The sequence below is a fragment of the Denticeps clupeoides genome, unplaced genomic scaffold (assembly GCF_900700375.1).
Source record: "Denticeps clupeoides unplaced genomic scaffold, fDenClu1.1, whole genome shotgun sequence".
Taxonomy (NCBI): Eukaryota; Metazoa; Chordata; class Actinopteri; order Clupeiformes; family Denticipitidae; genus Denticeps; species Denticeps clupeoides.
This window is the reverse complement of record NW_021630004.1, coordinates 386,837-399,026: the sequence shown is the minus strand read 5'-3', so window position 1 is coordinate 399,026 and position 12,190 is coordinate 386,837. Positions and strand designations below refer to the sequence as shown.

Genomic DNA, 12,190 nt, shown 5'->3' with positions numbered 1-12,190 from the left:
AATCAGAAGCTGGCCGGTTCGAATCCCGATCCGCCAAGGTGCCACTGAGGTGCCACTGAGCAAAAGCACCGTCCCCACACACTGCTCCCCGGGCGCTGGTCATGGCTGCCCACTGCTCACTCAGGGTGATGGGTTAAATGCAGAGGACAAATTTCACTGTGTGCACTGTGTGCTGTGCTGCTGTGTATCACATGTGACAATCACTTCACTTCACTTTAAATTCCCCTGGACTTCCTAGCAGCCACCTTGAAACAAAATCCAAAGAACTACAGCAACTACCAAGCAGTATGTAAATAACCTCCATTAAGACACCATTATATTAAGGAAGCCCTAGTGTGACACCAATCTTGAAGGGACATTTGATTTGTATGTGAAATGAATTTTAATGTTTCATTTTTTAGATTCTATTAGAAAAAACATGTGTATTGTCTGTGTAAAGGATGCATGGAGTTTACCTGTGAGTGTTCTGTTTTCAGAATGACACTATGCTTGAAAATAGGGTGAAAGATGAGGTTGGGGAGAGATATAAGGGTAGATGACTGGTCTTGGCCGCTCCACTTTTCTTTGCGGGGCACCAAAGTGGGACAATCTGTTCCCTGGAAGTTCTCCAATTAAATTTTCTGGGGAGTGGTTCACTGAAAATACATCTACACACGGTCGCTGCCCTATATATGAGAGAGAAGCAAATTCAACTTTGTTTGAAAGAGTGTATGATGATGTTCCTAATGTTGTTTCACAATGATACTAACTGTGTTGAATGTTAAATCAAATTTGCGGCTTTTTTGATGAATAAATAATAATAATTATTATAATTTCACTTTTCAGTTGTAATTCCCTTAAAATGTAGATTGCTTCTTCTGTCAACTGAAGCATGCTTAGTACATATAGAAAATATAGAAAAAATGACTTGTACACACATGAAAGGTATGTGCACATAAAAAATGATGACATCAAACAAAGCATTAGAAATGAATGTTGTCAGATATATATACTTTTGGGCAGACAGACAAGGATATGTGAGCCATCCAGTGCATCTAAAGAGGGGAGACATTAAGACATCAGGACACCTAAGGACAGGAGTAGGAAGACACACAAAAACAAGTGGCTCTTAGCTAAAAAAGGACACCAGAGAGGACATAGTCAGGGACTCAGGGTAAGGAAGGCATGGAAGAGCCATGGAAGTCCCTGACAGTGAAGAGAGGTCTGAAGAGAGTCACCATCTTGATATCTTCAGGGTTTTGCTTTTATTCATGGATTGACAGTGGGGATGTTGTCATAAATGGGTTAAAAGTGACAAAAGTAGCCCTAGATATATCTGTGCCAATCGCAGGGTTCATGGCCACGTCAATCTAATGAAGGTGAAAGCAGAAGTGATTGCAGCGCGATTGCACACAGTGACACGACGAAGGCACAAGCCATCCCTTAGTGAGCAGTGGGCAGCCATGAAAGGCACCCAGGCAGTGTGTGGGCACGGTACTTCACTCATTGGGACCTCAGTGGCACCTTCTGGCACCCGCTAGGCCACCACTGCCCCTACATTCAAAAGATATTTACTCTGCACTTCCCCAGTGCACTACATAAAAGGCAGCGTTTTAAAAAAAGTTTTGCCTACTGGATCCTAAAGCCCAAGAGAGAGAAAAAATCGTTTCTTCACAGAAAGCTAAGTATTATGGAAAATATTTGTCTCTTTATTACTTTTTTCATGTTCACTTTGTGTTTCAAACTGTTTAAATTCTCTCACTTGTACATGATCCTTGTGCCATCAAAGTGGTTCTGATTTATGGAACCCTCTGAAAGTGTCCTGTGGTATCCAATTCCAACACATGATTTGGTGTTGAATTTTCCTTTTGATGTTCTCAGTCAGTGATGAGTTTATTGAGAACTTAAAAATCAAGCACCATCCTGCATTACAAATCCAATGAAATACTTTCTGTTCTTAAACTCTTATGGTGGCGTACCTGTTCATGTGACGTATAGTGATTCATGTTGTGAATGGTTGTGAATTATATGAAAATATAATTCACATTTTAATATTTTTCCAATTTAAACAGTTTTCATATTCTTATATTTATTTATTTGTGTATATGTCATACTTTATATATCTCACAGTCATACCAAAGTGTCACATTTTATGGAATCCAAAAGTGGCACTTTGAATCTGACTAATTTGTTAAAATATCCCCACTTAGCAAATACCCATTCCTACTTATGGTTCATAAGTGGCGAAAACTGACATTTTGAAATTGTGCTTAGCTGCTGGTAATATGAAGTTTATAATTATGTTTATGATTTGTTTAACACCATTAAAACCAATTGTTGTAAATGTCCCTTGTGGGTGCATATCAACCTTTCTGTTCATTATAGAAGCTCTCTGACCGATGTCTCCATCCCTCGTGCTAATGTTTTTATGAATATGCTAGAAGATATTTGAAGATATTATTATTGTGGTGTCAGTTTGTTAAAATAGCATAAAATGGCTAAGCTATCAAAAAATTCATGCAATCCTTGACTTTAAGACTTTTTTTAGTACACAAGGCTTTCAACGTCACACTTTCATAGATGTCCACCAGGTGGGGCAATCTACCAGACCAGTCATCTGGTCTAAACATGGAGGGGACACGGATGAAGTAGCCAAGCAGAGATGGACTTCAACAAATAAAAAATCATTTTGGTCTCCCACAAACTCTCAGATACTCCACTATGTCCCAGCAGCCACACGTTCGATCCCAGGACCTCCATGCTACACTGGTGCCGGAATCCTTGACCTGATCTCTAGCTATAAACTCCTGTTGAAACTTGCAGACTGGCAAGACATGGACGGGCTTGAGTGGGGCTGCTCATTTTGTCTAGTTTTTACAGATCAAGAAACAAATCAAATGCAAAGGAAGTGTTGACAACCTTGATGAGGTATGTGCCTTTACGCATCAGTTATGCATTTATTTATCTTCTTATCTCAAAGATGAGTAGAATATTTATTTCAAATTGACATATACAATAAAGCAAGTAAAATAAATCTGTATTTCATGAGAAAAAATACTTGGATCATTTATATATGTTTTTTTTTAGGTTGTTGCCTATGTTGTGTGGACATCCATCCTGGTAGGAGCAGAAACCGTACCTCCACACATCTAAAAACGAGGGTGCCTTTTCCATTCATCACTCGCTGCAGAAATAACTGCAAGGTGCGGTAGATGTGAGGAAAAAGAAAAGCTGGCAGCATCTGCTTCGCATGAGCTGGATATCTCTCTCTTTCTCTGTCTCATCATTCAATGTTCCTTTTCTGAAATAAAAAAAATTCTTGTCCAAACGATTTTGTGTTTTTAATGTAATTTTAAATCACAAAGAGGTAATAAGTATTTAGTGGGTAAAAACTTTAATCAAATAAACTTTAACCTTAAATGTAAATGTACCGTAAATGTAAATGTAATTATTTTATTGATTTTTTTTGTATTTAAAATGTAGGGATTTATTAATCATTATGAAATTATTAAAACGATAAAAAGCATAACACATAAATATTTGACATCTTTGCATCAGGCTGAAGTAGTTCTAAAAGATTGAGTTGTTTTAATATATGTTAATATATAATATTTTTATAGCATTTTATTTGAAAGTGACATTTTTTGTCCTTTCTTGATCTTTTAAATTTGATATAGTCTCTGGATTCCTGTGTGATTGCTTTATCTTTTCTATGATCATGCAGTTATTCATTACATATATTCAGCTTTTATTATTCTAGAATTCTGAATATTTGGGGTGGCATGTCCATTTTGTGAATTGTTTAAATCAATTCAATATCACAGGCTAAGGTGGTGACATACTCTCATGATTTTTTTTGGTATTTATTGAAGACATTTATTGGGTCAATATTGTTTCATTAATGTTTTGTCATTAATAAAGCAACCTGTTTTTTAAAAATGCTAATTGTATGAGGCAGAGGAGCCACTGTCACTACACCACAACTTATGTAATCTCAGTCCAAAGTATTGATTAAAATGCTTTTTTCTATAATGCTCATGTATTTATCACCCCTGCTATTCATGGTATTTGTGAGTTATGTAACATTCTGTTTTTGTTTGTTTGTTTCAGATGAGGCCGTCACAGTTACAGCCATACAGGTTGCCATGAAACCACCTTTGTTAGCTGATAAGAAAAAGCAGAGCATGCTGGGAAATACCAAAAACATTTCTGGGGCAGAAGAGAAGGATGCACAGGGGCAAGAGGAGGATGGATGGATAGAGAGAAAAGAAGGGGGAACAGAAAGGCTAAATGGGATGATGGGGATAGAGGACGAAAAAGAAGAGCTGGGGCTGCAAGGAGGACGACCAATACATGACGCCAAGGCAGATGGCCTTAAACCAGCAGCCATTGTGATTGGACGACAGAGGGGAGACAGGAAGTCAAGATCTGCCCTGCCTGCAGTTCAGAGAGGCATCTCCTTTTCTGCCAACCAGGGTGCTATGTATCTTGAACCGGCAAATAAACAGCAGTTTATTCAACCCCCAGCCAATAACCTTCAGTTCTATCAGGCCTCAGACAATCAGCAACAGAGGAGGCGGCACATGATGGAACGCAGCATGACAACTGTGTCACCGCTGGAGGAAACGCGACTGACTATGATGGTGTTCCGCATAGGCATCCCTGACATTAAGCAGACGGTTAGTAGTTAGTGTTACAGCTCAATATGAATGGTTATTCAGGTACTCTTTTACGTAATTCCAATATTCTGTTGTAGTCCCACTTAAAAAGACTATGTGAGACAGAATGGAAAAAATGAACTCAAGAAAATCGCATACAGTTTTATATGTATGGTGACGAAAATTAGTATTTAGCACCTACAATCAAGCAAGAATTCTGGCCCTCACAGACCTGTTGCTTCTTCTTTAAGAAGCTCTTCTATCCTTCACTCATTACCTGTATTAATGGAACCTGGTTATCTGTATAAGAGACACCTATCCAACAGTCAGTCTCCACCATGGCAAAGACACCAGGGACAAGATTGTACACCTGCACAAGACTAGGATGAGACCAGAACTTGTGTTTGGAGGGAGAATGCTGGGTTGCCACACCCACTGTGATCGGAACTGCTAGGCCACCACTGCCGAGATCATATATATGCATTGTGCGATTTTAGGTCAAAACCTCCTTCCATCAAAGAGAGCATTGAAGATGAAACTTGGTGATCCCAAAACCCCCACCTGGGCAATGAAGGAGTGGCTACGTACAGCGCATCTCTGTTTCAATATTTTGTTTTGTTTCAGTCTTATTCCAAAATTATTTAAATTCATTTAAATTAATTTCCCCCGCAGAATAAGATTGTTTTTTCTAAATTTATTATAAATAAAAAAACGGAGAAAGCACATCACAGCCTTTTACACGAAACTCATTGTGCATCGTGCATTGTACAATGTACATCATGTACGACCACTGATTCACCTCTCCTGAAAAGTCGTAAGACTATCAAACCTGCTTGAAATGTGTCGTCACTGCGCATGTGCAAACGCAGAGGGACATGGAATCTCGTTCACAAACTTTTTAACATCATCTCACCTACTTATCATGACTGGAACAACAGGGAGAAAAGTTATTTATACTGGAAAATCGAATTCAGTCTTATCCCTCTGTAGCCATATGCGCTGTTTCCGTGCACCAAATGGCCTAAGCAGCACGTTCCGCTTCGTTCAGCATCACTTCTTCTTCTTCATATTGCTCAGGTATTGCGACCAGTCAGGTCGCTTCGAGTATCGGACCGTATAGTGTGCACACATAAATCGTGAGCTTTTTGTGATGTATTTTTACCCCACAGCAGGGAACAACCAGGAAAAACCGCATAGTGTAAATGAGACACTGAGATTCTACATATTAGTCATCTACATATTCGAAACCGTGATCACAAGTCTTGTGCTGATTGGATTGATTGATGGAATCAAACAAGTTCTCTGGTCTGATGAGATTGAACTCTTTGGTATGAATGCCAGGTGTCACATTTGCAGGAAACCAGGCCAATACCATCCCTACAGTGAAGCATGGTGGTGGCAGCATCGTGCTGTGGGGACGTTTTTCAGGTGCAGGAATTAGGAGACTAGTCAGGGTAGAGGGAACGATGACTGCAGCAATGTACAGAGACATCCTGGAAGAAAACTTAATCCAGAGCATCCTTGAACTCACACTGGAGCAATGGTTCATCTTTCAGCAGTAAATGTCCCATTGAACATCTCTGGAGAGATCTTAAAATGGCTGCGCCGATGCTTCACATCCAACCTGATGAAGCTTGAGAGGTGCTGCAAAGAAACTGGCCAAGAAAAGGTGGGCCAAGCTTGTGGCATCATATTCAAAAAGACTTCATTACCCAAGGTGCATCAACAAAGTACTGAGCAAAGTCTGTGAATACTTATGTACATGTGATTTCTTAATAAATGTGCCAAAATCTCAAGTAAGCATTATGAAGTGTTGTCATTGCAAATCCTCTACGATGTTGTTCTCGGAATGTAAAGTTAGGCTGCTGCAACCTTCATCAAGAAAAGGTTTGAGTTCTCGGACCTTACTGTCGTGTCTTGTAGGTTTCCCATCCTTCAGTAGCTGGATATGCTGATTGAAACCCTGCTGCTGAATTTGAATCCAGTGCCTTTCAGCTTTAAGACGTTCAGATGCAGTTAGCTCACCGTGTAAATTAGATGTTGCTGGTTTAGCCTTGTTTAGGACTCTTCAGATCCACGCTGTCACTCTGAGAACTTCTGTTTGCTGGAATTCTCAAGCTCCAGTACTGGTTCACAGACATTGGTGTCACTAGCAGCAGCCTTTTAACTGGATTTAAGTTCAACATTCACTTCATTTGAAATGTCTCCATTTCCCACCTGTTGTACATCAACCCCTCCACTGTTTGTCCCATCTTCCAACAGCGTCCCATCTTTCTTTCCGCTGGAGCACACGGCAACATGGTGTCTTCTTCCACATTCCTTATTCTACAGAACAGCTTCCCATTCTTCTCAACTTGTCCTTTCTTTCAAAATTGTCATGGTTTGGGCAGTTTTCGGATTTGTGTTCAGCTTCATCACAAAATAAACAGTTTCTGGTTGGCTGTGTGCAGTGCAGCAGCAGATTGTGCGCTAGGCCTTTTAAACCTCCCATCATTGAATGGTAGCTTGTATGGCTTGTTCTCTATCTTGCAGTGCTCGCTCCCTGCTCTGAACCTCTTTCTGTAGAAATGTGACTATTCCAGACACTTTCCATTCCTCCTCTTTCTCTGATGGCTCTATCATCTGGAATCACCTTCAGAAAGATTGGACAGACATATTTTTCTGACCCTACACCCAGTGACTCCAAACTTCTGATTCTATATACATTTGAAGACCTTGACAATGCTGGTGGCTTTTCTGGACAGTTTGATGGATCAATTACACAATTTACAGATTGAAATGTAATATTTACCACAAATAATTAGACTCAGAATTTTTAAAGATCTATGCAATTGTTAATTTATGTATGGCTAAATGACAAACCTTCTCTCTCTTTCTCCATGCAGAAGTGTCTGGGGTTTGACCCTGATGCAACAGTATGGAGTGCAAAGCTGCAGATCATATGTTCCTTGAGTGAATCGCTATGGGATGTTTACAACTACGGCCTCTTTCAGCCTGCTGCCGATGGCCAAGATGCCAGCTTTTTGAATGAAGAGCACTTGCTGCAAGAATATCCACAATCCTTTGAGAAAGGGGTGCCCTATTTAGAGGTAGAGTATCTCTCCAGCCCTCCATCTGTTTTATCAGGTTATGTTTGAGAATCTCAGTACCAGGCAAGCATTTTGACATCAATGTACACTGGCATGATCTATTGCTCTAAAAGGACACACAAAGCTCTGGAATGACACATGTGTTTCACTGGTGTGCCAGAGTGCTGAGCCTGAGGAAAATTACTGTATTCTTTCCCCTTGCCATCATTGTTTTAAGAATATTCTAAATGAAGGAATGTCAAAGTAATGTCTCTTCTCTCTGCAAGAAATTGGGACAACAGTAATCAGCTTTATTCAGTTGGAAAAGTAACAACATTGACCTGAAGTGCTTGTCTCTCTCTAATGAAGTGCAGAAGTAAAGTACAGTAGTGTTTGAAAGTTTGTATTCGTTAGAACTCTCTACAGATCTGCATAAATACCATCAGATTTTCACACTTAAGCCCTTAAAGTAGAGAACCCAATTAAACTAAATTTTAATGCATTTTGTGGTAAAATGTGCACTTTTTGTTCTTCTGGTGTGATTTAACAAAGATGAACAGTTACATTTCATTAGTGTAACAGTGAAAGTTGTTATTGAATAAAGTGGCATCATATATCAGATCCTAAAGTTGGGTTCCTTATGATCACAATGCTTTTTCAGTATGTGTTTAGCTTAGAGAACAAAAATGTTTCACAAGCCTTGAAAATGTAAGCAATTTTATATTCGTGGTAGCGCGTCACTATTTCCACATAATTCCTAACTAAATAAACAGTAAATCTCTTAGTAGTATAAGTTTGTATCACTTGCAGGTGGGGAATGACCATTTACAATGCCATCAGAAAGTATTCACACCCCTCCACTCCACATTTTATGTTATAGTGTGACATCCTGTTGGGGTGTTATGTGTGTAAATTGTCGTCTCTCTCGCTACCCCTCTTCCTGTGGGAGTTCCATGTGGGATTGTGGGGGGTCCAGTTATTATCTGACTCCTGCCACTCCTTACTGTGATTGGGGAACCTGCTAATCTTTCTTTGAAATAAATTTGGTGTGTGCTCTTCTCCAGCCCAGCCAGTGGGAATGTTTGTGACTCTGAATGGTCAGGTAAATGAGGAAAGTTTCTTCAGGAAGGGGAAAAGTTGGACTGAAGTTTACTGACAACAATAAAATTGGGTTGATGGAGGAGGGTGTTCCTTATATAAAATCCAGTAGCCCATGTCTAGCTGAAGACTGGAAAAGAGACTTGGATGAAAATGTCAGAATAGGGCAAAACAATCTTCGATTACTTTGTCTAATGAAGTTCACGTCTGAAAGTGAAAGTGAAGTGATTGTCACATGTGATACACAGCAGCACAGCCCACGCAGTGTACACAGTGAAATTTGTCCTCTGCATTTAACCCATCACCCTGAGTAAGCAGTGGGCACCATGACAGGCGCCCGGGGAGCAGTGTGTGGGGACGGTGCTTTGCTCAGGGGCACCTCAGTGACACCTTGGCGGATCGGGATTCTAACCGGCAACCTTCTGATTACGGGGCCGCTTCCTTAACCGCTCATGAGTCTTCATCACATCTCTAATTGTCCAAAACCTTTTTAGGGGTTGCAACATTGGATCAACTGGTCTGGTTTTCTGTCCAACTGGCATGCCAAAAGAGTTTCCCTGGATGCCTTCTGATGCAACCCTCCATTTACCCCAGGTTGGGTTTAAAAAAAATTCAAGATCCTCACCTGAAGGCGTTGGCTTTGTTCATTCTGTCAATCCTTCTGCAAACAAGTCAAGCTCTTTGTGACCCCTTTGTGTTCTGTGGAACAGTTCAACATGGAGTTATGATGTGTGATATGTTTTCAGGTCTGTGTGCAGTCGCTGTTTGCTCAGAACTGCTGATAAAAGACACATCGGTTTCATGCTGCAGTAGATGCAGCCTGAAGGTTAAACGTGCAAAAGTGTCTGTTGTTGCCCAGGAGAATGTGATTGCAGAGTCAGTGCCATGTTTCTGGGATAAGGGAGTTTTAATGAGCAAGTGGTGTATTTGGGATGGATTTTAAAGGTCCGATCACACGTTTGGTTTTTAGGGCATGATACCCTAACCCTAACCTGGTCACTTAGGAGTGACAAGAACATACAACCATATAGTTTGCCTCTTCTTTGGCCTGGATTACAGTCTGATGTTGTAAGTATTGCAGATCATGCCACAGTTGTCAGTTGGTGGGTATGTCATACCAGTTTATTCCACCTGCAATTATGTGTAGTGCCACATGTTTTCTGGAAGCAATCGTGTTACGTTCCTTGAAAAAGGAAGAAAAACACACAGTGAGGGTCTTAGTTCAGTTATTTTTTACTTTTGTCCTGCATTTCTAAGCAGGTGTTGGTAGAAATGGGGATTACACACAAGGTGTGAAGTGCCTCAACCACAAGGGGCATTGGAACAGTTTCACCAAAGCTTAAAATCGATGCTCCACATTTATTGCTTGTATCTGCAGTTACAGTTCATGCCCCCTCAAGCTGCTTAAAGAGCCTGCGATTGCCAGGCAGCCTCCCAGAGGAACTAACATGATGGCTTAATATATGGGAATTTTGATCAGAATGAGACGGAAACAAATATTTTATTTATGTTGTTTCTGTACAGAATACACAAAGATGGATTATTTTTCATCTTCAATAATGGAAGATTGAGAAGATGAGGTTGATTCAGCTCATGTTGCTGCTCCAGTATATTGTAGTAGTAACAGGCGTCACAACTTTTATTTAGGTGCTCAAGTTCGGAAGTGCAAGGACTATTTTGATGATATTATAATCTGTTCATCTACATGGTCTGAGCACAGCAGACCTTGGCCTCTATCTTCAAGCAACAGCATGATGTGTCGCTGACCTTGAACTTGGCAAAATGTAAAGCAACAGTGACCTACTTGGGTTAGGAAGTAGGTCAATGTCAGATTCAGACAGTTTAAGCCATTCTTAGCTTCTCAGTCACCACTTGAAAGATGGAATTACACTGTTTCTGGGAAGGGCAGAGTGTTAGTGTAAGATTCTACTGTAAGACTCTTCTGATGGTGATGTTTGCCGCGACTTGACTGCTGTGTTGTAGTGCAAAATGCTTTTATGTCTGTTTTTTTTAAACTTGCTTTTAAACTGGAGGTGAGTGTGAGTGCTGAGGATGTGTTGTTAAAAGAGGATCCATGTGGGGTTGATCACTCCATCTATTTCTTCAAAAAAAAGTTCCCAAAGCTTCGGTTAAACTGCAGTGAAAATTTGACAGGCCATTGAGAAAGACTACCGATCAGCTCCAAAGAGGTTCTGGCAAACCATCCGATGCCTCAGGAGAGGAAGGCAGCAACTCGCTCACACTGTTTACAGTGGGGATGGGGAGCTGCTGATGTTGACTGGGGCTATAGTCGGGCGGTGGAAGGAATAGTTTGAGGAGCTCCTCAATCCCACCAAGGAGGAACCAGAGCTGGGATACCTGCATATGGACTGTCCAATCTCAGACGCAGAAGTTGCTGAGGTAGTAAAACAGGTGCACAGCGGCGGAGCCCTGTGGGTGGATGAGCTCAGTCCTGGGCTGTTGTGGTTGACAGGTCTCTTCAACATTGCGTGGACATTGGAGACAGTTCCGGTGGAGTGGCAGACTTGGGTGGTGGTCCCCGTTTTTTAGGAAGGTGGACCAAAGTGTGTGTTCCAACTATAGCCTCCCTGGAAAGGTCTACTCCAAGGTACTGGAGGGTCCGGTCGATAGTTAAATCTCGGATTGAGGAGGAGCAATGTGGTTTTTGTCCTGGCCGTGGAACTGTGGACCAGCTTTACCCTTGCTAGGGTGATGGAGGGGGCATGGAAGTTTGCCCAACAAATCCACATTTGGAGAAGGCTTATGAGCGTGTCTCCAGGGACACCCTATGGGGGGGTGCTCCAGGAGTATGGGGTGGATTGCCTTTTGTTAAGGGCCATTCAGTCCCTGTACCAGAGGAACGTGAGCTTGTCTGCATAGCTGGCAGTAAGTCAGACCTGATCCCGGTGAGGGTTGGACTCCACCAGTGCTGCCCTTTGTCATCGGTTCTATATGGACAGAATTTCTAGGCGCAGCCGTGGTGTGGAGGGTGTTGAGTTTGGTGGCAGGAGAATCTCATCTCTGCTTTTCGCTTCATCAGGCTCTGACCTTCAGCTCTTGCTGGGTAGGTTTGCAGCTGAGTGTGAAGCGGCTGGGAAGAGGATCAGGAACTCCAAATCTGAGACCAGAAAAGGGTGGCTTGCCAACTCCGGGTCGGGAGAGAGGTCCTGCCTCAAGTGGAGGAGTTTAAGTATCTTGGCGTCTTGTTTACGAGTGAGGGAAGAAGGCGCAAGAGACTGACAGGCGGATTGAAGGCTTGTTTTTTGAAGGCTACATTTATTGCATCTGCAGTATTAAAACCTTTAAAGTCTAGATACATACATACATGTGACTACCGTTACAGTGAGTTTGCTAAAACAGTTTCATTGGTCCACTGTGACATTTTCG

The 12,190-nt window shown here is 41.4% G+C and overlaps 1 protein-coding gene across 4 annotated transcripts in view; it reads left to right on the top strand.

Moving 5' to 3' along the window:
• LOC114780053 (SH3 and multiple ankyrin repeat domains protein 1-like) overlaps positions 1–12,190 on the top strand; it is a 66,702-nt gene that overhangs the window by 21,602 nt on the left and 32,910 nt on the right. For all 4 annotated transcript variants that reach the window (XM_028967555.1, XM_028967556.1, XM_028967554.1 and 1 more), the window contains 2 exons: positions 4,090–4,658; positions 7,523–7,726. In XM_028967555.1, the coding sequence (XP_028823388.1) occupies positions 4,125–4,658; positions 7,523–7,726 (738 nt within the window). In that variant the 5' untranslated portion in view covers positions 4,090–4,124. The remainder of the gene's footprint in view (positions 1–4,089; positions 4,659–7,522; positions 7,727–12,190) is intronic.